Source organism: Bos grunniens, chromosome 11 (genome assembly GCF_055505025.1).
Source record: "Bos grunniens cultivar Pamir isolate PY7600 chromosome 11, Bosgru_T2T1.0, whole genome shotgun sequence".
Classification (NCBI taxonomy): Eukaryota; Metazoa; Chordata; class Mammalia; order Artiodactyla; family Bovidae; genus Bos; species Bos grunniens.
The window spans coordinates 9,978,211-10,004,214 of record NC_141175.1 but is presented as its reverse complement, the minus strand read 5'-3'; the positions used below and the strand labels follow the sequence as shown (position 1 = coordinate 10,004,214).

At 45.1% G+C, this 26,004-nt stretch overlaps 1 protein-coding gene across 18 annotated transcripts in view; it reads left to right on the top strand.

Moving 5' to 3' along the window:
• The window catches only part of RALGPS1 (Ral GEF with PH domain and SH3 binding motif 1), a 299,000-nt gene that overhangs the window by 128,017 nt on the left and 144,979 nt on the right, over positions 1-26,004 (top strand). For all 18 annotated transcript variants that reach the window (XM_086325117.1, XM_086325109.1, XM_086325108.1 and 15 more), the window contains one exon: positions 12,600-12,726. In XM_086325117.1, the coding sequence (XP_086181243.1) occupies positions 12,600-12,726 (127 nt within the window). The remainder of the gene's footprint in view (positions 1-12,599; positions 12,727-26,004) is intronic.

The window sequence follows — 26,004 nt, the reverse complement described above, 5'->3', positions numbered from 1 at the left end:
GTCTCAAAGAGTCAGACACGACTGAGCGACTGAACAATAGCAACAACAGCTGGGACGAGGGTGAGACCTTTTCTCAGATCAGAGTGGTCCCAAGAGGAGCTGGACTTAGACAGGAGAGACCTGAGGGTATGGAATTCCCGGAGTATGGGTGAGTCACTCTTTAATTACAGTCATGAGCTACACACACACATTCTGCTTGCTGTGTACATGTTCTATTGTGATTCACACACACACACACACACACACACACACACACACTGCTTGCTCTGTACACGTTCCTATCGTGATTCGCTCTTTCCTACTGAATTGATCCAGAGAGTCTGACCCATCTGCAGCAGCAAAATGAAAACTGAAGAACTTGGCCGGGAGGAAGTCACAGCCGATGGGTCAGGAGGCCTGGTCTGCAAGGCAGTGGTCTGGAGGGGACCCGCCTGGGAGCCGGACTCTCACTTCAGGCATCTGGGGGTGCAGGGTCGTTAAGCGGGTTTCCCAGGAAGGTGGATGGGTGGTGGCATTCGTGTATTTCAGATTTTCATCTTTCATGCGGGAGGTGCCTCTCCCCTCTGTGTCTGATGGAGTGCCCCCTTGGATACTGTGGAGGACATCATGATGGGCAAGGCTATCCCAGGCTTTCCTGAGCCATGGCTCAGGGGGGAGGTGAGGTGGGGGAGGAGAGGACATCCCTTGATGACTCATCACCGGTCCCTCCCCTCGTCTCCATTCTCAGGAGTTCTGCTGATGTCTGCACCCTCGTCTGCCTTCACTTTGCCACAACATCTGTCACCCCCTTCCTGAAACATCTCTCTTCACGCAGCTTATTCCCTTCCCCACCCCTACCCCCACCGCATTCTGACAGCTGGCTCCTCCCTGACCACTTTTGTCCCTCTCACCCACGGGCTGTAAGTGTCTGGGGGGGCTCTGGCCCAGCTCTCACCTTTCCTGATCCAAGTCCTGTCCCATGGGGTCTTCCCAGCTTGGAAAGCCCCATCTTGCCCCTGTGGGGGCTGCCTCCTCACACTCATCCCAGCCCCTCTCTCTAGCCCTACACCCACGTTCCCACACCGGCTCCACGAGCCCTCTTCTCGCGTGTTTGTCTGACAGCTCACCACTGGCGTGTCTGAAATCAAAGTCTGGTTCCAGAAAGTGCTGGTTAGTTCCAGGCTTTCTGAGTGGACCTGTTTGGACTTTGAGGCAATATGGTAGACTGGGCAGATGAGCAGTAAGCCCTTTCTTCTCTCCCAATCACCTGCTGCAAACACACATACAAATAAACTAAATTATAAACCAAGAAGCAATGCTGAGCCAGAAGCCAGGAAAGGGAAGTCACCATGTGCTAGAAACAGAGAATGCTCTGAGTCAGCGCAGGGGGCAGAGCGCAGAGAGCTTACTGGATGGAGACCTTGCCAGCTGTCAGGGGGCAAGGGTTCTGATGCCCGCTTATGGCGGGCTGGAACTCAGCTACTCACAGGAATCAGAGAGCCAGCAAGTGTCCCCCAGTGGAAAATCTCGGACCAGCCTGGGGGAGCCCCAAGGGAACACAGGTAGAAAAAGTCCCTATGAGAAAATGTCACCTTAGCCTGTACTTCAGGTAGGTAGCTCTTGGCTCTCAGCCCACATGACCAAGAAATGAGGGGTAGTGTCCTGTGGAGGTTAGGAGTGTAGACTCTTGAATCAGACTCCCAGGCTCAGCCAGCCTTGGACCTGCCTCTTATGGTGAGGGTTAAATGTTTCGAACTATGCCTGGCACACAGTAAGGGCTAGATAAGTATTAGCTGCTGCTGCTGCTTTTATTATTATTTTCAACTTTTCTTTGACTGTTTTCAAATAGACTGGCAGAGACCACCATCCCTGTAAGCCAGGTCCTCTGATTTATAACCTGATAACATCATCATCTTCTAGTGGTTCCCTTGCTTCTCATCTCACTCCCTTTCTCATGCTGTTCATTCATGGAGTGATCGTCCTACGACACAGCTCTGGTGTTTTCACTTGCCTGATTAAAGACAGTTTTTAGCAACCCCCCATCCTTTGGGTGGGGGGTGGTCTCTACCCACCACTGCTCCAGAGCAGGATGCTCTGATGTAACCGTGTTTTTCTTTTTTTTTCTTAAGAAAGTATTCCAGCAATTTTATTGTATAATTAGTGAACAAGTTAACATAAAATTGCATGAGACTTTTTCTTTTTTTCTCCCCCTCTCCCCACCACCTCTATCCCCTTTGGTAACCATGAATTTGTTTTCTGTGTCTGTGAGTCTCTTTCTGTTTTGGAAATAAATTCATTTGTATCAACTTTTTAGGTGCCAAATATGAGGGATATCATAGGATAATTGTCTTTCTCTGGCTGACTTGCTTCACTTACTGTGATAATCTCTAGGTTCATCCATGTTGCTGGAGATGGCATTATTTCATTCTTTTTATGGCGGAGTAGTATCCCAGTGTACATATGTACCACATATTCTCTGTCCATTCATCTGTCGATGGATTCTTAGGTTGCTTCCACGTCTCCGCAATTGTAGATAGTGCTGCTATGAACATGGGGGTGCATGTATCTTTTCAAATTAGAGTTTTTTTCTGGGTGTATGCCCAGGACTGGGATTGATGGATCATATGACAACTCTAATTTTATTTTTTTAAGGAGTGTCCCTGTACTATTCTCCATAGTGGCTGTACCAATTTGCATTCCCACCGACAGTGTAGGAGGGTTTCCTTCTTGCCACACCCTCTCCAGCAAATTTATTATTTCCCTACAAATTAGTTATTGGTAGACTTTTTGGTGATGACCATCCTGACTGGTTTGAGGTGATATCTCGTTGTAGTTTGGTTTGCATTTCTCCGATAATTAGTGCCATTGAGCATCTTTTCATGTGCTTGTTGGCCATTGGTATGTCCTCTTTGGAGAAATGTCTATTTAGGTTTTCTGTCCATTTTTTGATTGGGTTGTTCATTTTTTTTTTTTTTTGGTATTAAGCTGTATGAGCTGTTTTTGTATTTTGGAAATTAATCCCTTGTTGGTCATATTGTTTGCAAACATTTTCTCTGAGTTCATAGATTGTCTTTTTATTTTGTTTATGGTTTCCTGTGCTGTGCAGAAGCTTCAAGTTCAATTAAGTCCCATTTGTTTATTTTTGTTTTCATTACTCTAGGAGATGAATCTAAAAATATATTGCTATGATTTATGTCAACGTGTGTTCTGCCTAGGTTTTCCTCTAGGAGTTTTATAGTATCTGGTCTTACATTTAGGTCTTTAATCCATTTTGAATTTATTTTTGTATATGGTGTTAGAGAATGTTCTAATTTCATTTTCTTACATGTAGCTGTCCAGCTTTCCCAGTACTACTTATTGAAGAGACTGTCTTTTCTCTTTTGTGTAGTCTTGCCTCATTTGTTGTAGATTGATTGATTGGCCATAAGTGTGTGGATTTATTTCTGGGCTTTCTATCCTTTTCCATTGACATATATGTCTGTTTTGTGCCCGTACCACACTGTTTTCATTACTGTAGCCTTGTAGTGTAGTCAATAGTCAGGGAGCATAATTCCTCCAGCTTTGGTCTTCTTTCTCAAAATTGTTTTGCCTATTTAGGGTCTTCTTTGCTTCCATACAAATTAAAAAAATTTTTGCTCTGATTCTGTGACAAATACCACTGGCAATTTGATAGATATTGCATTGAATCTTTAGATTTCCTTGGGTAGTATGGTCATTTTAAGTATTGATTCTTCCAATCCAAGAACACGGTATGCCTTTCCATCTCTTTGTATTATCTTCAATTTCTTTAATCAGTGTCTTACAGTTTTCAGACCACAGGTGTTTTGCCTCCTCAGATGTGTTTATTCCTGGGTATTTTATTCCTTTTGATGTATGTTGTAACGATTTTGATGTTGCTCTTTTTAATCCATCATTTTAATTTTCATTGCACTACTTCTTCAATGAATATTCAGGACTGATTTCCTTTAGGATGGACTGGTTGGATCTCCTTGCAGTCCAAGGGACTCTCAAGAGTCTTCTCCAGCACCACAGTTCAAAAGCATCAATTCTTTGGTGCTCAGCTTTCTTTATAGTCCAGTTCTCACATCCATACATGACTACAGCCTTGACTAGACAGACCTTTGTTGGCAAAGTAATGTCTCTGCTTTTTAATATGCTGTCTAGGTTGGTCATAACTTTCCTTCCAAGGAATAAGCATCTTTTAATTTCATGACTGCAGTCACCATCTGCAGTGATTTTGGAGCCCAAAAAAATAAAGTCTGTCACTGTTTCCACTGTTTCCCCTTCTATTTGCCATGAAGTGATGGGACCAGATGCCATGACCTTAGTTTTCTGAATGTTGAGCTTTAAGCCAACTTTTTCACTCTCCTCTTTCACTTTCATCAAGAGGCTCTTTAGTTCTTCTTCACTTTCTACCATAAGGGTGATGTCATCTGCATATTCATTGGAAGGACGGATGCTGAAGCTGAAACTCCAATACTTCGGCCACCTGATGCAAAGAACTGACTCATTTGAAAAGACCCTGATGCTGGGAAAGATTGAAGGCAGGAGGAGAAGGGGACAACAGAGGATGAGATGTTTGGATGGCATCACCAACTTAATGGACATGAGTTTGAGTAAACTCTGGGAGTTGGCGATGGACAGGGAGGCCTGGCACACTGCAGTCCATGGGGTTGCAAAGAATTAGACACTACTGAGCGACTGAACTGAACAATACTTCTCAGGTGGCGCCAGTGGTAAAGAATCTGCCTGCCAGTGCAGGAGATATAACAGATCCCTGGCTTGGATAGTTCCCCTGAAGGAGGAACTGGCAACCCACTCCAGTATTCCAGCCTGGAAAATCCCATGGACACAGGAGCCTAGTAGACTCCAGTCCATGGGGTGGCAAAGAGTCAGACATGACAGAGCATGCACACTACTACACTACTTCTAGTTTTATAATAATGAATATTTTCAGTTAAGTTTTAGCTGTCATTTGGATTTTTAACTCTAGGTTTCAGTGATCGCTTCGAGTTAGGGAAGATACTGAGCTTAGGTGATAGAGGGATTTTGGTGTGTTCCAGTGGGTGTTTCTCAGGACAACTTGCATTTGGGAATGAGGCATTTGAGGAGAACCTTTGGGTAGGGAGATTCTTGCAGGGTGCAGAGGACATAATAGAAGCATTTTGGCAATGGCAGCAAATACCAAAAGTTTTCATACCTACTTCACACCTACTTCCTTGCCCTGAAAAACAAATCATAAACCTTTCAGCTGTGGCCAGTGGAACATCTATTGCCACCAGCAACATAGCAACCCAGAGCCCCAGGTCACGTGCGGAAGAGACGCAAGAGCTGGCTAGAGGAATTTCCTGCTCAAACACAGCCACAATCAACTCATTCTTTCCCCTTTGATTAGTATTCAACTGTTCATGCTTAGCCGCTTGTGATTTGCACCCTGTTGGCAAGTTGAGTTGAAAGATCTGGAAAAGGAGAATAAGCTGTCAAATTGGCCATCACATGTCCACGGTATCCAAAATGACCTAGTCAAAAGCATACTTTGCCAAATGGTGAGTTTCCATCTCTCTCTTACCTTCCCAGTCTTGTCCAAGGCAACACCTGCCTACAGTTCTGCCAAACTGCTGCTCCCTTGAGCATCGCTGTGTGTTCCCACTGCCAGCCCACTGCTCATACTTTCTTTGGCCTCTGGGGCCTCTCCAGCCTCATCTCTGCTAGTTGAAGCCCAGCAAGACTAGTTTCCAGGATCACCTTTTCCTGGTTCCTCCTTCCCATAATGGAGTTTGTTCTCTCCTTCCAGAGCCCTCTCATAGTGCTTCTGACTCTCCCATGCCTTAGCCAGCCCTTTCCATGGCTCAGCCATGCAGACCAGCTCTGGACCCAGGATGGACCCTTGGCAAACTTCCATTCAAGGACCAAGGTCATCCTCCTGGCTCTACTCTTGGGCTTTTTGGGAATGTCTCTTGGGGTTGCCATGAGCATAATTTATTTAAAACTTAGCAAAATTACTGGAAACGTGATTAAAGTTGATCTACAAGATTATACATTGTGTATTTATGTTTGCATGTATTTATGTATATGTGCATATAAACTGTCAAAGAATTGTTTTTTTAAAAGATAAAATAATGACTTATACAAGTATAAAATGATTATTTGTCAAATATTTTATTTTAACTTATTAATTAGTGAGAGATTCAGTAAGATATTCAGTTCAGTTCAGTCACTCAGTCGTGTCCGACTCTTTGCGACCCCATGGACTGCAGCATTCCAGGCCTCCCTGTCCATTACCAACTCCTGGAGTTTACTCAAACTCATGTCCATTGAGTCAGTGATACCATCCAACCATCTCGTCCTCTGTTGTCCCCTTCTCCTCCCACCTTCAACCTTTCCCAGCATCAGGGTCTTTTCAAATGAATCAGTTCTTCGCATCAGGTGGCCAAAGTATTGGAGTTTCAGCATCAGTCCTCCCAATGAATGCTCAGGCCTGACTTCCTTTAGGATGAACTGGTTGGATCTCCTTGCAGTCCAAGGAATTCTCAAGAGTCTTCTCCAACACCACAGTTCAAAAGCATCACTTCTTCAGCGCTCAGCTTTCCTTATAGTCCCAACTCTCACATCCATACATGACTACTGGAAAAACCATAGCTTTGACTAGATGGATCTTTGTTGGCAAAGTAACGTCTCTGCTTTTTACTATGCTGTCTGGTTGGTCATAACTTTTCTTCCAAGGAGTGAAGTGAAAGTGAAAGTCGCTCAGTCGTGTCTGACTTTTTGTGACCCCCATGGACCATACAGTCTGTGGAACTCTCTAGACCAGAATACTGGAGTAGGTAGCCTTTCCCTTCTCCAGGGGATCTTCCCAACCCAGGGATCAAACCCAGGTCTTCCTCATTGCAGGCGGATTCTTTACCAGCTGAGCCACAAAGCAAGCATCTTTTAATTTCATGACTGCAGTCACCATCCACAGTGATTTTGGATCCCCCCAAAATAAAGTCTGTCACTGTTTCCACTGTTTCCCCATCTATTTGCTGTGAAGTTATGGGACCAGATGCCATGATCTTAGTTTTCTGAATGCTGAGTTTTAAGCCAACTTTATTTCAAGAGAACTGAGAATACTTTACTTTATGGTCAGTTGAAGAATGCTGAAATCATCTTTAAAATGGATAGAAAATTAGTATTCCCAGAATGATGATCAGTGGGATACTATGGGACATCAGTTGCCTTTATATGGACTGGAATTATTTGCATTACTACATTTTCTACAGGTTAACATCTATTTGTACAGAATTTAAAATAGCCTTAGTCAAAGACAGATATGGATAGCTTGCTAGAACACTTATTAAATTTCAGAGTCACAGTTTTCCCTCACATTACTTATAATAGTCTCCATTGCATCTACTATTTTACATTAGTTATATGGCTTTATAGTTTGTTTTTCAGAAGCCAGTAGTTCATATCTGAAGAATTTAAGAATTACTCTTTTGAAGTGCCCTTGTTTCATTCCTTTCTCATTGCATCTTCAGTCTGTTGAATCCATTGATCCATAGATTATCCACAGCACTAAAAATTCTTTCCATACCAACAGTAGACACTGGAATTGAAGTAGGATTTTGAGCCAGTTTTAACATATTTGGAGCAACACGTTCTTTGTTGAAAAACATTTCCACGTATCAAGAACTGTTTCTCTCAAGACAAGGGAACAAGCTACCAACGTCCTCATAAAGAGGATTTGGAGGACTTTTTTTTATTCCATGGAGCCTACTTACCAGAAGAGGGGAATTTTTCATCATTAGTCAAATATAAGTGCCACATACAGGCTCTCTAGCAGCATGATAAGGGGCATTTCCAAAAGCAACGCACTTCTTCAGGTATCTGACCAAGATTCGTGATCATCCTGGCTTTTAACCCGTGATTGAGATGTGCCATTTATCCCTTGCAGCAGATGTTTGTCACCATGTAAATTATTTAAAATCAAAAGGCTGGGATTTATTTTTACCTTGTAATTTTAATTCACTTTCTATACGTAGCTATGCCCATTTCTCAATCTTAATGTTGCATATTTTTTCATTTTGCCTTACTTCATAGAGGTTTTGCCTGTTTTATTGCTATTAATAAAATTTAGCTCTTGGGTTTAGTTATCATGTCTATAGTTTTAGTGTTTAGTTTTATATTGTATGTTTTAAACATGGTTTCTGATTTTATCTATATTAATCAATTTCTCCTACTTCACCCCTCCCTCGAATTTCCATAGCTTTTTGAGTTGAGTGTTAAGCTTATTTATATTCATATTGTTTAGTTATATGAATTAAAAACCATGCATTTTTTCCCTCTCAGTACACTTTTGACCTCATCACATAGTTTAACATATCATGATCTGTATGTGCTTTATGTTTCTGGTTTATAAATAGTTCATTACCCTCGCTTTTATTTCTTCTTTTACTCAAGAATTATTGGAATATTCAAAAATTTCCAAAGAATTGAATTTTTAAGTTGTCGTTAGTTTTCTTATTCTTTTTTTTATTCAACAGATTTTTAGGCAGTGTTTTCTCTGTGTCAGGAACCATAATAGATGCAGGGTATTGTGGAATGAATATAACCAGCATGGTCACAGCCTTCATGGGAGTCATCCTTTGCTGAGTGAAGCACAGATGTCATCGTTTAAGTAGTCACAATTATAATAAATGTTATGGAAGGAAAAAATCTCAGGGTGGCCCAGCACTTCTAAAATTTACTAGAAGTACAGTTGCCTGTTGTATTTAGTGAGTATTTCCTGTATGTTGTTTAATCTTGTTTCTCCTTTCCTGAATGTGAATGCTTTTAGTGTCTGTTTGACTCAGGCAAGCAGATAAGTTGTTTTCTTGCATGTAGTTCTGATGGTTTCTTCCTGAGGCTTCCTGTAAACTCTAAAATCTAAAGGACCCTCAATGCATATGAGGTTTTCAGTTTATGGCACTACTTGTAATAAAAGTTTAGAACAAGTAAATGCTGTTCTTTTTGAATAAACAAACCCTATATTAAAAAATTAAATCTTAAAATAATTTTTCAGCATAATACGTGTGCATGAATTTTAAAAATCACTAAATACTGAAAGGCTGAGTGAAGCAGCTAACACTCCTTGCTCCATCTCTGCATAACCCAGTCACTCCCTAGAGGCAAACACTCAGTTATTTAGCAGTTTCTTCTGATGGTTTCTGCCATGTTTCCATCGATGTGTTTTTGCTGCAATTTCTCGATCCACTCACTTTGAACAGTATATGGTGACTTCTTTGTAAGATGGATGTTGGTTTAGTTTTCCTAAACCGTCTTCCCTCATTCTTCAAAAACACTCATGTTACCATAATTACATCACTTTAGTTAAATGAGTGTTCTTGTTTTAATTATTAGGAATGTGTAAGTATGGTTTTCCATAAATGGCTCCTCCATACTTAAGTGGTTAAGTGTGAATAACATGTTCTTTCTGGAATATCCCTTTGTTTCCCTGGCATTTCTAATCCCCTTTTAAGGAAAAATTCTTACTCTAGCTACTGCTTATCTACCAGATATTTTATATGTATACGTAAAATACACATATAAACATATGTAATATTATATAATATCTTACCAGGCCTTATGTATATTATACATAAAATCTTTAAATTATTTTATTTAATTTTATTTTTATTATACATAATAAATTATGTCCATTCCCTTCCTCCACCCCACCAATGTGCTATCCCATTGGGTTTTCTGTCGAGTCTTCTCTCTCTCTGGAGGCCTCTTCTGGGGTAGAAGGATGTAGACTAGCCTTTCTTTAGCCTTGCTGCTCATCTGTCCTCTCCCTTTACTACTGCTAGTTTGGATCCACTGTTTCCTACATCCCGTATCCTCCTGTCCTTGGTTTATTCTTTCATTTTGCTAGGGGAAGTTCTCAAATAGTATGCATATTACTTGGGAGATAGATGTTCTTTTTCATGTCTTCTAACATCCTGTGCATTCCCGCTGAGAAATCTGATGCCATCCTGAATCTCATTTGTGGCCACAGAACGGAGCAGATGAGTGAAGTTAACTAGACCCGGCCATTCCGAATGTGTGTGTGTAGGTGGGGTGGAGGGTGCGTAGGAAGTATGTGTGCAGACAGACACAAGGTTAACAGAGGCAGGTGTGGTCTGGAGAAGCCTGGTTTTAAATTTGGGAAGTGTGCAAATGTGGCTGCCTTTGGTCGGCCCACTCCACTAAAGAATTCCAGTTGTTGGTTGGAGGTCAGTCTGCAGGGTGATCTTTAGGGACATCCTCCAGGACTGTGATCATGTTGGCCTCGTGTCCATGTCAGGACACAGATGACCCCCTGATCAGCTCTGTGGTGCCATGCATCGAGGTACTTGACAGTCTAGGCAGATAGACCAGACGTGCCAGGGGACATGGGCAGCCCCTCAGCTGGGTCCAGAGACCCAGTGGAGGCAGACTTAGGCTCCAGTTTGGCTCAGCGGCAGTGTGTATGAGGACGACATAGGGATTTGTTGAACTGCTGGATGAACATGGGTGACTGCCACAGGATTCAGTGGGCTTCTAGGTTGTATTAATAAAGAGATGACCTCCCAGCCAAGAGGGTGAGGGGCCTGCTCAGCTTTACAATGGGGCCATTCACAACTAGAGGATCTGGTTCTGTTCTGGGTATATGTTGTTTATTTAGTGACTTTCTTATCCTTAAACATTCATTTCAAATGCTTCTCTCTTTATATCTTCCCTTGATGCTTCCCTTGCCCATAATTTACCTACTGTTGGTCTGAGTTCTTATCTCTACTTACTTACTTACCATGTTGCTGTAATATACATGTCTCTCCTCTACTGAATCAAGTTTCCCAAGGGTGCTCTGACAAGTCACTTAATCCTTGTGATTATGAACCTGAAATAGCGGCAGTCATCCTGGCTCCATCTTCGTCCCTGGGCTTTGTAAAGATCAGATGAGTTGTATGTTTTGGTGCTTTACAGACAGCAAATGGGAGATGATGGTGTTATTTCCTGTCCGTTTGCTAATATGATGAATAACAGCCTTAAATTAACAAGCTGGTTAAGCAGCCGTTGTTCCTCGCATCTGTGTAGCATCCCCTGATGTGTCCTGAATTTCTCAATGAAAAAAAAAAAAAAACCTCACTGTTTATTCTCCAACTTCTTCATTACTGGGGACGTCCTTTCAGCTTTTTCTTTTGCCTCTCCTCTCTGAAGTCCTTAAGCTGTCACTGCTCAGCTGGGCTGTTGCACAGCTGCATCCTCTGTGACTCCAGAGGCTGAGGATCAAGGAATTAGCCAAGGCAGCCTGAGTTCCCCGATGCACCAGACATGGCCTCAGCCTGGGATTTGCAGACTTGGGTCCCAGGAACCCAAAAGGCCGCTTCAGTTCGAAAGGCTGGCTTCCCCTGATGCTGGGGAGTACTGCTCTCCTTCTCTCTGCTGTATGATGAAACTGTTGGCCACTGGCCTACGTTAGTCTAATGGATGTGGCAGGGTGGCTAGTCCTGGTCCTTGCACAGACCATGGGGTCTCAAAACCACACTTCACCAAGGATGCTCCTGGCCTAGGGTCCCTCTCCACTTATGCTCCTGGGCTCAGCCATGGATCTCAGATCCCAGAGGCACTGGCCCTGGAAGCTAAACTTGGGGGTTTCCAACATCAGCCACGTGCTGTGCCAGAGCCAACCCTCTCCACTGACCCTTTCCCATATCCTCTTTTCAAGCCTGCTCTCGGCCTAGATTCCTTTCCTCAAAGCCATTTTATTCAAGGAGCCTCATTGCCATTTTCTGGCACTGGGCCTTGATGTAGAACTTGCGGGATGACCACAGCATCAGGTCTGGAGAACCAGGATTCAGTTTCTATTCCTTTCTTCCAGGAAGCCTCCTTATGAACACAGAGCCATCCTTTAACTGGTGACCAGCTTTACATACCAGAGATCTCAGTCATAAAAGATCTTACTTCTCTAATCTCTGGGCTGTGGGTATCTGCTTATCCTTTAGTTGCGTAACTAAATCACCCCTTAGATGACAGCATGTAGAAAAAAGGTGTAGCTTATTTTGACTAAAACACTGTAGCCAGTGTAAATAAGACACAGCCATGGACCACAGGGGATCTGGAGGAGATAGCCCTGATTGGAGAGATGGCCTGGCTAGGTGCACAGAATGTGCAGGCAAAGTGGGTGACATTTTGAGGGGGCCTTCAGTAATGGCAGAGATGTTGAGGAGGAGTAAGAAGTTGTGGACCCAGGGAGAGAGACATAATGGGGCTGTGAAATAGCTCTGGGTGACCTTGAGGAATTTGCTTTACTCTCTGAGCTCCTCGTTGTTGTGGGGTCTGTGCACCATGGTGTTGGTCATTATGCAGAGGATTCTAGTCTCGGACAGAACAATGGACTCGGTAGCTCTGGAGGGTTCCTTCTAAGTGTAAGGTTTTATGAAAAATGACCAAGTTGAGCTGTGAAACGTTTCATCTCCACAAGACACAGCTTCTTACAATGCTTAGTTGCACCCAGGATTCCGCAGACCACAGACATACCATTTAGCACGTTTCCTTTTAGTTTTTGTTCACAGTTATCCTTTCTCTTTAGCTTCTTCTAGTTTTTTTGCCTTCTCTCTCATACTCTTTTTTTCTTCCACCAGCTTTTGAATCGAAAAGACAAGACCACCTTTGAGAAACTGGACTACCTGATGTCCAAAGAAGATAATTACAAGCGGACTCGGGAATATATCCGAAGCCTGAAGATGGTTCCCAGTATTCCCTATCTAGGTAGGAGTCTGAATAGGATTATTGTTTTTTTAAGAAACCTACTCAGTGCTAGATGAGATGTTTTTACAGTTTCTAGTTGAGAAAGTTCCACAAAGCAGCATGGGTCATGGATAAAAAGGTGATTGGTAGGCTCTTCAGGTTAGAACAGGCTGTTGGGACTCCCTGAGAATGGGGACTTCCTGAGGAGGGTCCTGGAACAAGGGATATTCTGCTGCTGATACAGATGCCCAGTGAATCCCAAGCCTCCGCAGCCTGTAGCTCAGAAGGATCACGAGACTCTTACTGGTCTATCCCCGTCCTTCTGAACTGGGGGAGTGTGTCAGTTGCTCAGTCGCATCCGACTCTGCGACCCCATGGATGGGGGCCCCCAGGCTCCTCCATCCATGGGATTTTCCAGGCAAGAATAGTGGAGTGGGTTGCTATTCCCTTTTGCAGGGGATCTTCCTGACCCAGGGGTCGAACCTGGGTCTCCCACATTGTCAGCAGACTCTTTACTGTTCTGAGCCTCTAGGGAAGACTGAACTGGGGGAACTCAGGCCCAAACCCCTGTATTCTGGTTCTCTGGGCATTAATAATATATTATGTAAGATTTGTCTCAATGAAATTATTATAATGATTATTGATTTTACTGATTCAAAAATAATATGTGTTTATTGAAAGGAATTAGGAATAGATAAGAAGATTAGTATCATTTGTTATCTCATCCAGAGATAAACATTATTTGCTTCAAATCTTTTCATTCATTTGGGTGCATATAAAATCTGTATGTTTACTCTATTGTGAACATTTAATGTTATTACCTGCATTTCTATACTGTGACTCAGTCCCACTTGGATTTGTCCAACTGAAATCTGCTCTCTAATAATGACATATAAATTGTCTCTACATTTTTGCTATTAAAATTCTGCAGTGGCCATCCCTGTTGGATAAATTTCCTATGTGTAATTATGATTATTATCTTCTAAGAGATTCCTGAAAGTGTGATTATTGGGTCAAAACTTGATGTGAAATTTTATGCCTTTTCATATATATTTTCAAAACGCTCTCCATAGAGGTTGTAACAATTTATGTTCACATTAGAGGGCAAAGAAATTGCCTATTTTCCGCATGTGCACAAATGCTTTGTGTCTTCATGTGCTTTTTTTCCTTTATCATTCCTTTTTTTCCCTTTGCCAGTTTGACAGGTGAAAAATACTTCTTATAGTTTGGTTTTCACAGTTATGCTAATTTTATGATATAAAATAATACTAAGAACAAGGGAAATTAAGATTTTATGGATATGACCCCTAATATTTTCAGAAATCTAGTGCAAGTTTTTTGAGATAACATTTTTGACAACTTTTAAATGTCCTCTATGAGCATTGTGTATTCAGTTTTTAAATTCCTTTAAAACTAATTTGGAAAATTAAACTTTAGTAGAAAATTGTTCATTTGATCCAAGTTTTAAAAATGATTAGCATAAAGTTTTTCCTCAGTTTGTTTTGACTGAAAAGTTTTGTGTAACCGCTTATACATTTTAACCTCCCGTGTATATGGGGTTATATTTGCTTTGCATTCCTAATAGCGTGCATTTTCATTTTCTCTTTCTTTTTTTTAATTTGCTTTGCCAGAGGTATGTCTGTTGGTCTTTCCTAAGGATTAGACTCTGTGTCTGTGTATCAGTCCACTGTCTTCCTGCTTTCTAATCTGCTGTATTCCATCAGTCTAGGATGTGCCTTTTCCCTCCGCATTTTTAAACCTCTCAAATTGGGATGCATCTTTCAACTGGTGGTAACAAAGCATTGTGATGCTGGTTAATTGGCAGCAGTGTTCCTTACGATACATAAAATAATGGTGCATCCTAAATTTGTAATAGATGACATCCTAAATTTGATGAAATATGGAATTTATTCTTTTGTCTCTTACAATTCATCTCTTCTGCTTTCCTTAAAGTTGTTTTGTTATTGTAAACAAATTATTGGCTTATTTGTGTATACATTATTCTTTCCACTTTCATTGGAAAATAGTTACTGGTATACATTTCCCTCTAATTGATGCTTTTGTTGTATCCTACGTGTTTAAATGTATAGTATGCTCACAATAGTCTTAAAAGTGTTCAACAATTATAGTTTCAATTTTTCTTTTATGCAAGTGTTATTTAAGGTAGTGATGTTTTAAATTTCCAAGGGCTTGAGTTTTTTGTTTTTGGTTTTTTTCAAATGGCTTTATTGAGTTGTAATTCATGTGTCACCCATTTAAAGTGTACAACCAATGGTTTTAGAACATTCACAAAGCTCTGCAACCATCTGCAAAATCAATTTTAGAACATCTTTATCACCCCAAAGAGAAACCCCGAACCTGTTTCTAGTCACTCCTTTTCCTCTAGCCACCTCCCTTCCACCCCCTCACCTTCAGCCCTAGACAACTGCTAATGTACTTTCTGGCCTCGTAGATTTGCTTATTTGGGACATTTCATATGAATTGAATTGTACAATGTGGTCTTTTATGACTGGCTTCTTTCCCTGAGTGTTATGTTTTCAAGGTTCATCCATGTTAGAGCATAATCAGTGTTTCATTCCTTCTTATTGCCAAATAGTATTCCACTGAATGGATGCTCCACGTTTTATTCTTTAAAACTTTATTGATTTTATTTCTGGCTGTGCTGGGTCTTTGTTGCCATGTGGGTTTTTCTCTAGCTGCAGAGAACGGGGCTACTCTCTGGTTGCAGTACACGGGCTTCTCACTGCAGCCGCTTTTCTTGTCTCAGAGCATGGACTCTGGAGCACCTGCTCAGTAGTTGTGGCCATGCGCTTAGGTGCTCCGCAGCACGTGGGATCTTCCCGGACCAGGGATCGAACCCGTGTCTCCTGCATTGGCAGGTGGATTCTTTACCACTGAGTCACCAGCGGAGCCCCACCACATTTTATTTATCTGTTCATCATTTGAGGGACGTATGAGTTGTTTCACTTTTGCGTTACTGTGGATAACACCACTATGAAGGGCTTTGTTTTTTAAGAACAGTCTTCTAATTTTTTCAATGTTGGTTTTAGTATATGACCCATATGCTTTTGAGGTTTTTAAAAATATGTTGATATTTATCTTGTGGTTTAATATAAGATCAATTTGTGTAAATGTTTCATGGGTGCTGGAGAAGATGTAATCTCACAAGTTACTCTTATAATTACATTATAACATTCAGATTTTCATTTTTGACAACCTGGTCGATCAGGAACAGAAATATATGTTAGAGTCACTTTACATTTCTAATAGTTTCTGCCTTACTTTATTTTGTATACAGTTGGCCCTCCATACCCCTGGGTTCTGCATTCATGGGTTCAGCCAACCCTGAGCTGAAAATATTTGAAAAAAGAAATCCACAAAGTTCCAAAAAGCAAAGTTTGAATTTGCCATATGCTGGCAACTATTTACATAGCATTTACATCGTATTAAGTATTATAAGTAACCCAGAGATGATTTACAGTATAGGGGAGGGTGTGCGTAGGTTGTATGCAAATTCTATGGCATTTTACATAAGGGACTTGAGCATCCCTGGATTTGAGTATCTGCAGAGGTCCTGGAGCCAATCCCATGTGGATATCAATGACTGAATAGATGTTTTTAACAGTTGCAGATTTGTTATGAAGGGTCCCATACAAAATGATCTTGATTCCATTTGTTATTTGCTTTTATTTCATCGATGTTGATTCTGTGAAATCTGATTTATTTTTCCTTTGCATTCATTTTATAAATCTTTGACTGTATTTTTCATTTTGATATTTTAAGTTGTCTTGTCTTAAGTGTGATCCTTGAAAATCATATTTGTGTGTGCTTGTCTGTGCTTAGTTGCTCAGTCGTGTCCAACACTTTGTGACCACGTGGACTGCAGCCCGCCAGGCTCTTCTGTCCGTGGGATTCTCCAGGCAAGAACACTGGAGTGGGTTGCCATGCCCTCCTCCAGAAATCATATTTAGCTGGGCCCAGTATGAGAGATCTTGCCTTTTAGTAGGGGAGTAAAAGTCTTTCCGTGTGTTTAGACTTAAGCAATGTTATTGAATTATCATTTTTTTCTTTTACACTTTCTTATCCTTTCTTTGTTCTCATCTTATAGCTTGCTGTAAACTTAGTATCCTTCCACCTAGGTGACCATGGGGGTGAATCACCATCTCAGATATGTAGATGGTTGGGCATGCCCAGCTGCCAAGCCCATTCCCGCCTTGCCTGAGGCTGATCGATCTGAAAATGGGTTGGTGGCATTAGGGTGGGGGCAACCCCTGGTTTAACTAGCACAGGTGCTCCAGGGTTAAGGATGGCCTCTTCTCTCTCATAAAATGATCACTAGAACTGCTGTTGATCCCCTGCTTCCTCTGCGCCTGGCACTTGGCTAGGTGCTTTAATGCATCAACTCAGTGAACGTTCACCATGGCCCAGTGAGTAAGCAGGTGCTGAGAGGTTGCCTCGGGTCACATAACAGGAGCACGGCAGAGCCAGGCCTCGGCCCAGATGGCCTGGCTGTCAGCCCTCGGCTCTGACGCTGCCCTCTCCCGACTCCCCACCTCCACTGCTCGGGTCGTTATCCGCCCTTTCAATTGTCACCTGTATGTCCTCTGCTATTTATGACTTGTGGATGGTCTCCATCGGGCACTAGTATGGTGGGATTAATAATACACTTGCGATTAATAATACGGTGGGATTAATACACTTTATACAAGTAGGATAAATTGTCTTGGCACTTTGCTGTGACACTGCTCGTGGACCACAAAGCAGTGCGGTCTTGGGCTTCTGAGGGATCGGTCACTGGACCTCAGCCGAGGGCAGACTGGACCAGTACCGTCTCCCCTTGCTAACCTATGTCCCTTCTCATCAGACTAAGCGTATGCTTCCAGACCCCTCCCCTTCAGATGAGTCCCCTGTTCAGACCGCTGGCCAGATGCCCCTCATGAGTGACCACGTCAGGCCGAAGGACAGGTCCGCTCTTCCAGCGGACACATAGCCTGTGCCCCAGTCCAACGCCACTGAGTTTCTGGACGGCCCCCTCTGCTTGTCCTTGGTCATCGCATCGCAGCTGCCTTCCTGGCAGGTCCTCCCTGAGAGGTTCCGTGTGGGCCTCTGTTCTCCTGGAAGACCCTCCTGCTGGCCCCTGAGTGAGTCCCGCTCCATGGCCTGCTCCTGCCCCTTCAGCCCCACGAGGCCCTCCCTCCCCTCTTAAGCCAGCTGGGCTGCGCTTCTCATCCTTGCACCAGAACGACTCCTGACACGTACACGTCAGATGGAAAGAACAGGAGGCGGATCCACCGTGCTTTCCGTCCTCAGGACGCTGTGTGAGGGTTTACGATGGGGTGTGGGGGTGCACGATTTCATTAAAAAGGATGAAACGAGACCCCATCCTGAGGGCAGCCAGGGCCTCGCTGCCCTCTGTGGCTGTGGAGAGACCCTGCCCAAATGGAGGTTGTGGTTGTAGTACTAGATTCCTCTTGAAAACCCAGCTCGTCCTAGGGATGGATTTGTTTATCAAAAGAGGAAAAGTTACATAATTCCTGGAAAGTACAATATAGGAAAAAATGTCTGAAACCATTTCTTTTTCCCCTGGCAACATCCTCACTGTAGGTCTTTCCCTGGGGGAGAGGGAGTTATTCTTTGGGAGGAACTTGAGGTCAGTCCTTGATATTTCCAGCTGCTGTGTTCGTTTAGTTCCTGCTTGAGAACTCGAATGCTGCTTCAGTGGTTATTCGCCTCTGATAGCAAGTATGGGTTTTCCTTTGGTAACGATTCTTTTAAACCGCTGTGGAAGGTTCAACACCGCCTGGTTTCCAGGGACCGACCGTTCCCACCCGTGTCGCTTACTCCATGTAAAGATCGCCTCATGTAGTGCTAGCCGTTGTTATTAACCGTGTGGGTGTGTGTTCCAGCTCCTTTCGATGCAAATTTTAGAGCCAGTTGGCTGCACTTTGGTGCACTGTTTCTCGTGAAACATAATTTAAAAAACACGGAGGGAAAAACTTACTGCATTTTAAAAATAAGACTCTCTTTGTCTCAAAAAGTTTATTCCCGTTTACTTCAGAGTGCAAAAACAGTGGTGAGAAATAGTCGAGTCAGTTATTTGTAGCTTAATTTTATCTGATAGCAACTCCTTGTAAATACCCAGTTTGGGTCAAAATAATAACAGAAGCAGGCTGTGAGCTGTGAAGAGTAGCTAACAGCATTTGTTTCTAAGCAGCCTTTATTGACTTACAGGGTGTTTGGTTTTTAGTACCTATAATTCCCTCCAGGAAATAGCTAAATCAAATTAGGAATGTAATGGATTTTAAAAGGGTTAGAGCCTGATTCTAAAAGTAACTATAGGCAATGTGGAAAATGGTGATCTCTCTCAAGGAACAAAAACTAGGCATCCTGACAGTTCTGAATAGTAAAGAGAACATTTAGATTCTTGGTAAATTTACCCAAACTTCTAATATGTGAAGTACATTTCTAGAATCTAAGCTGTTCCTTCAAATAAGCAAACCCTTCCATTTTTTTAAAAAAAGTAAGGCTTTATTTTCAGATAGAGACTCTGAAGTTTAAAATAAAGGCAAGTTGTTTCCAGATTCAGAGTATAAAGTTAACAGACCTAAACTGAGGGATATCTAAAGGACTTTGGAAAAGAAGTAGTTATCGGCCAAAAAGAAGGATTTAATCCCGATGCCCCAAAGCCCCCAGAACAGGTGGCAAGAGAGGGGCTCCCGCTTTGGGCCTGAGGGCAGCACACACCAAGCCCTTTGCAGAGTGGGTGTCGGACTCTGGTTCTGCTCCCGTGGAGCTCATGGCCCAGCTCTGATCACCGGCAGCGCACTCTAGAAACCAAATGAGCTGAGCACCGTGGCGGGAAAGGCAGAGGAGCAAATAAAGGGGGCCTGTCCCAAGCTGGGGGCCGGAAGCCCTAAAAGATAAGTGAGCTGGGTGAGGAGGTGGGATGCGAGCATCCCAGACAAAGAAAACAGCTTGTGCAAGAGCCTCGAAGTAGGGGAAAATGACGTTTGTTGGAAAAACTGGCTGGAGAGTAGTGAATGCTGGGGGCACAGGGCAGGAGGGTCGTGAGAAGCAGCTGGAGTGAGAGGGAGGTGAGGTCTCTTAGGGCCTAGACACTGAGAGTGGGAGGCTCAGGGTCCAACCCCCACGAGCAGTGGAGGATCAGGAGGGTTTAAGAGTACGGGCGTGCCTGGCTTGGGCTTGCCTGGAACATGGGTCTCCTGGCCGACAGCAGATGCCCGGCTTAGAGAAAGTCAAGCTGTAAGGGGAAGGCCGGGCTGGTGACCATGCAGAAGCCTGTGGCACATCACTGTATTTCAGAAACTGTTGGAGGTGGGAGAGGGAAAGCCCTTTTGAAAGCAGCTCATTTTTTAGCAAAACCTTGGAAAGACCTAAAACAGACTTCGGTGAGCATGTCTGCCTGATGGAGATGCATCATCAGGATGAGGGAGATGGTGTCTCCCTGTACCTGGGCTTTGGGGATGAAGATGTGTGTGCATTCGAGCAGAGACGAAAGGGCACGGACATAACGCTCTCTTGATTGTTCCTCCACAAGGCAGGAGGGCTTGAGCTGAAGGATGCCAGCAGAGCTTCTGCTTCCTCCTTGGTGGGGGCCCCCGCCACACCAGGACCAAAGTTGGGTGGTTCCCAAGTCAGGGTGACCACAGTGTTATCCAGCTGTCCCCAGGCTTGTCAGCATTAAGGGCAATCCTTTCCTTTAATGCCCAATTGAAAAAATTCCATTCCACATGCAGGAAATCCAGTCTTTTTTCCCTTCAGTTTCCCCACCCCACGTGTTTGCAAGAATCCCCAAGGAATACTCATTTGTTCCACAGATCCATCCTGGTCGTTCCTGGAGCCTCAGCCTGCTGCCTGGCCGCAAACCTCTGATCCCTCCCTCCAGTCATCTCCTGCTTTCCTACCCTGTCTCTCCAGCTGAACCCGTGTGGAGCCAGGCTCCTCCTTCCTTAGCCGGGGAAGCACAGCTTGGGGCTGGCTAAGGGATGTCGAGGCCACAGAGAAAAGCCTGCGTTCTAGAAAGCCTGCTCCTGGAGCCCAGGGCCATGCTCCTTGCCTTCTCTACCCGATAGCCACAAGCTGCAGGCCCTGACCTGCTGCCCTCCCTCCTGAGCCCGGAGAGCCTTAGATCAGGTCTCTTCTTCCCCCAGATCAAGGCATCCACCCCCTCAGTGGCCCAGCAGGCAGGCGAAAGCTGTGTGCTTCTCAGTCAGCAGAGTCACACAAAGACACAACGCATCTGCACAGAAGGAATCCTTTCCCATTATTTTGTCTAGTCCTCAGCTGCATATGATCTCAGACCTCTCCCTTCCAGACAGGATTTTGCCTTTACTTTTGCAATCTCAAGATTTGTTACCTGAAAATCCACCATTTATCTGGGACTTCACAGTCCTGCTCAGTTTTTACAAAAAGCTATTGGATGCGGCTTCCTTGGTGGCTCAGTGATAAAAAAAAAATCCACCTGCCAATGCAGGAGACACGGGGTCAGTCCCTGATCCAGGAAGATCCCACATGCGGAGGGGCAACTAAGCCCATGCACCATGATGACTGAAGCCTGCGCACCGAGAGCCTGTGCTCAACAATGAGAAGCCACCTCAATGAGAAGTCCATGCACCGCAACTGGAGAGTAGCCCTCCGCTCGCCACAACTAGAGAAAAGCCCGAGCACAGCAACGAAGACCCAGTGCAGCCGAAAATAAAGAAATTAATTAAAACTTTTTAAAAAGCCAGTGGATGTTTTTAAAACCCCCATTTTGCAAATGAAGGAATCCCTACAATTTCACTTATGACCTACCAAAGTCGTATGCCAGCTGGATACCAAGTTTAACTCAAGACTTCTTGTTCACGGCTGGGGTTCCACCCACCTTAACTTATGCATCCTCTGTTTATCATCTCTGTCTCCATGGAGAGAAACAATGTGGGAGGAAAACACGCTGGAGGGGAGGTTTGTTTCTTCCATGCTCTGTGGCCCAGAGCTGAGCACCTTGTCACACTGGTCCCTTCTGGGGCACAGGAAGGACTTACAGTCAGGTTTTCTCTGGGTCAAGCAGTTTTGTGTGATCCCCAGAAGGCCGTGAGAGCATGAGGCCATTTTTGTGCCAGCAAAGGTGTGTTTTCCTAGCAGGAATCGGTTAGAGTCATCAGGATGACTGCTCTCCTTTGACCTTTAGTCTTTGAGTGTCTAATTAGAAGCTGACTAATAATAATGAAGACCAGAGCACACGTTTTCCACCATGTGGCAGGTGTTGCACCAAACATTTTACACACATTGTTTCATTTAATCTTCCCAACTCCTCTTCCTTTCAGGGAGGCACTTTTTTTTTTTTTAACTTATTTACAGCTGCACAAGCTGAGAAAAACTCACTAAACTTTCACCACTTACTAGTGCCGCTTTCTAATGGTGAGACCAGTTCTCAAACCCCGGTCTGACCCCAGTGCCTGGTAACCTCAGAAGATGCCGAATGTTCCCGCTAACAGCCCTTTACCCTCTGGGGAAACCAGAGAGTGGGTGGAAAAGAGGAATGTTGCCAGGACCCTCCTATGTGGTACGGGGGGCTCAAGATGGGAGATGGAGGGCCCTGCCAGGGTCAGCCAGCCCTGAAGAGGTGAAGGGTTAGGGATGCAGAAAAGGCTAGAGTTTCTCCAGCCTCAGGACTCACCTGGGGCCGTTGGGGTGTCTCTTTTGGAGGGAAAGTAGCCCTGAGAATCTGAGAGATTTCACGTGGTGGACAGCTTGTAAGACAGCGCCCCGTGATTCCTTCTGTAGCCCCTCCCCTGGAGCACGGCGGGACACACTGACTTGCTACCAGCAAGTTGAGTGTGACGGAAGTAACGGGACATCTCTCCAGGCTTCGGTTATTAAAGGACTGTTTCTCTGGGGGGTGTTGCTGTCTTCTTCCTCCCTCTTGGTGCACACATCCATGGGGAATCCAGCTGCTCAATATTTGGCAGTCCTGTGGAGAGGCCAGTGGCGAGGGTTTGAGGCCTGCCAGGAGGCACGTGAGTGAGTTCAGAAGCACATCCCGCCCAAGCAGAGCCTCCAGAGGAGACACAGCCCCGGCCGACAGCTTTACTGCAGTCCCACGGGACACGGCCAGAGACACACCCAGCTGAGACACACCCAAACACCTGACCCACAGAACTGCAAGATGGCAAATACTCATTATTGTAGCTGTTAACTGGCGTGGGGGGCGGTGATGCGTTGCACAGCGATGGATAACCAGTGCACGGCCCCACCTGTGTCACTGCCTCCTGTGTGTTGCTTTGTGGTTTCCTCATCTGTGCTGGACCAAAACGAGCTGCAAAACTCAACACACAAACGACTGTCAGGGTCTCAGTGTTGAAAAAAACAGACTTGAACTGCCTGAAGTGTAGTCATTCATCCATTGCACACATATTTTGTATGGACCCGCCATGGGAATTCAAGAGATGCTGCAGAAACAGAGGGCAAAACAGTGTCCTCAAGGTACCCACGGACTTGCCGCAGGAGACACAGCAGGCCCCGGGACTGCATTAGGAGCAGGTTACAGTCAGGGCCAGAGAGAGACAGAGAGGCAAGTTCTAACTGCAGGAATCAGGAAATGCTGAGCTACCCCACAGGGCGGCCTACATGATGGTGGAGCGAGCCAGCAATTCCTGTATGTATTTTGGGTTTGCTGTATCAACGGAAGTCCAGAGCTGAGACCTGCTCCTTTGTGGAGGTAGGGCCGACCCAGAAAAAGGACGTGATTGCTGTTGACAATCTCCCAAACAGAGCAGATGCCTCAGGCTGAACTCCAGACTATGGAAAGCAGGCTTTAGGGAGGGAAAGACTCCTTTTCTCCCTCTCTCTGGTCTTTAGTCTCTGGGGTCTGGGCTTCTAGTGGTGAAGATGGAGGTGTGTACCCTTGGGCTGTGGGTGCTGAGCTGATGTCTGCAACGAGGGACTAGTGCAGGGGCAAAGAGGAAGGAATTACTTCCTACCTGCTCTTGACTGTTTATGGAGAGGACTCTGTGAACCCATAAATTCAGGGCAAGCCACTGATCCTCAGAGTCCTTAGATGTATGCTATTTTCTGTTTACTTTTTGGAGACAGTATATCAGAGTAGTTAAGAGCCAGGGGCCTGCTGGCCAGCCACTTTGTTTTAGGTCCTGACTCCACCGCTCATTAGCTGAATAATCTTGGAAATGTTACTTGCTTCCCCTCTGCCTCCCTCCATGGTCTTTAAAATGTGAATAATCACAGGATTTACCTCATGGGGTTGTTGGGAAGGGAAAATTGTTGCATGCAGCGAACCCCAGATAATCTTCTACACGGAGTAAACAATAATTGTTTGCTGTAAAATATTTATCGTTAAAAAAAAAAACTCAATAAGAAAAAAGACTGTCAGATGGCTCTCTGGGACAAGCAGGAAGTTCTGGGTCCCTCTCAGAAGCTATTTTTGAGAGGAGGAAATCCTCTAGGGCAGAGGTGGTGAATTCCAGCTGCTCTGTGAGCAAGAAGGGTGCCTGAGGACAAGCTGATGAGGCCCGAAAGGTCCCAGGAAGTTATCCTCAGAAAGGCCTAGAGTAAGGCATCCAGGTCTTCAGTGTCCCACGAGTGCCTGTTCAGGGCTGGAGTGCTGGGGGGCAGTGGGGGCGAGAGCTCCACTTCGTGCGGCCAGGAAGGCTGTGCCCAGTGGTGCCGTTCTGCTCGCACTGATCGTTTCCATTTGTTGCTGTTGTTCAGTCGCTAGGTCGTGTCTGACTCTTTTGTGACCCCCCTGGACTGTAGCCCGCCAGGCTCCTCTGTCCATGGGATTTCCGAGTCAAGGATACTGGAGTAGGTTGCCATTTCTTTCTCCAGGGGATCTTCCTGACCCAGGGATCCAACTCTCGTCTCTTGCATCTCCTGCATTGGCAGGTGGATTCTTTACCACTGAGCCACTCGGGAAGCCCACTGATCCTTTTACAAACTCTTAAAATGACAGAAGTAACACATTGTTTGTTGTAAAACTTATTTACCTTAGAAAGTCTCTGCTTTGCAGAGGCGGCCAGTGCTGACAGGTGGGTGTGTCCTTCTGGGCACTTGAATCCACACATACAAGTATCTGGGCACGTGGGGGTGTGTGAAGAGTCTTGCCCTTTTTAACCAAACTGGGGACATTTGGGTGAACAGCCTGTTTTGCACCTTACTTTTTGTTCCCCTTGCAGGGCAGTGGGTATTGTTCAGTGGCAGCAAGCGCCTGACTCCTGCATTCTTCCTCGTGGCTCCGTGGCACCCATGGCCACGTGGTGGCCTGTCAGACTGGGGCCTGGACATGAGTCGATTTGTTTGGCCCCAGTTGATAAACACTTAGGTCGTTTATACTTTTCCCCCTGGACGGATGCTGCGGCAGAGAACACCTTTGTGCGTGTGTCTTTGCTCACCTGCCAGGGCATTTCTGAAACACTGTGAGCGGAGGTGGGACTGCTGGGTGAAGACGACGAGTGCTGCTGGTGAGGGCCACTCCGGGCTGCGCTGAGCTCCCACCAGCCGTGCCCGCCCGCCTGTCTTCTCCACTCCCAGCAGCGCCGGCCTTTACCTACCAGTGACTGACGATGAAATGACAGGGGAAGGAGGGCCTGTAGTTTGAATACATATTTCTCCACCCACAAGTTCTTTGTGCAGATAAGCTCTGCTTCCTGCTTCAAGGCTGTGGTCCCTGGGCCTGGGCTAGGCAGCCAGGCCGTCCGGCCTCCCACCCGGCTGTCCCTGCTTCCTGCCTCTCGCCCTGAATGTCCTTCCTTAGTCCCCCTCCCCGCATCCCCAGCACAGCTCTGCGCTGCCCTTTGGAGAGGCACTGACAGACGTCCACGCCCGGCACACTCGCCTCGGGCTGGGTTGGCTTCCCCAGCTCCAAGGAAGCTGTGTAATTCTTCTAATTCTCCCACTCTCTGAGGTGACTGGGGTGTGGGCCTGTGTCTAAACACAGCTCCAGAGGCAATTCTAATTCCATTCCCTCTTAGCTACTCCCTCTGGACTCCTTAGCCACTTGGGAGGGGCTCTGCTACGGGTCAGGGCCAGTGTGGCCAGTTCAGCCTTGCCCAGGGAGCTGTCTTCCTCATGTGAGACGTCCCTCAGCTCCAGGAGGGCACACGTACCACCTCAGGCGGAAGGCGTCACCCCTGACCAGCCCGTGGAGACAGATGTATCATGACCATTGGCAAGCGGGGGAGGTGCTGCTTGTGGAAGTGCTTGGGGGAGGCTGCACAGATGGGAGGGATTATCTGTGTCTGGGCTCCCATGTGTGGGTGAGCTGGCCTGGGATGCCCCAGGTCA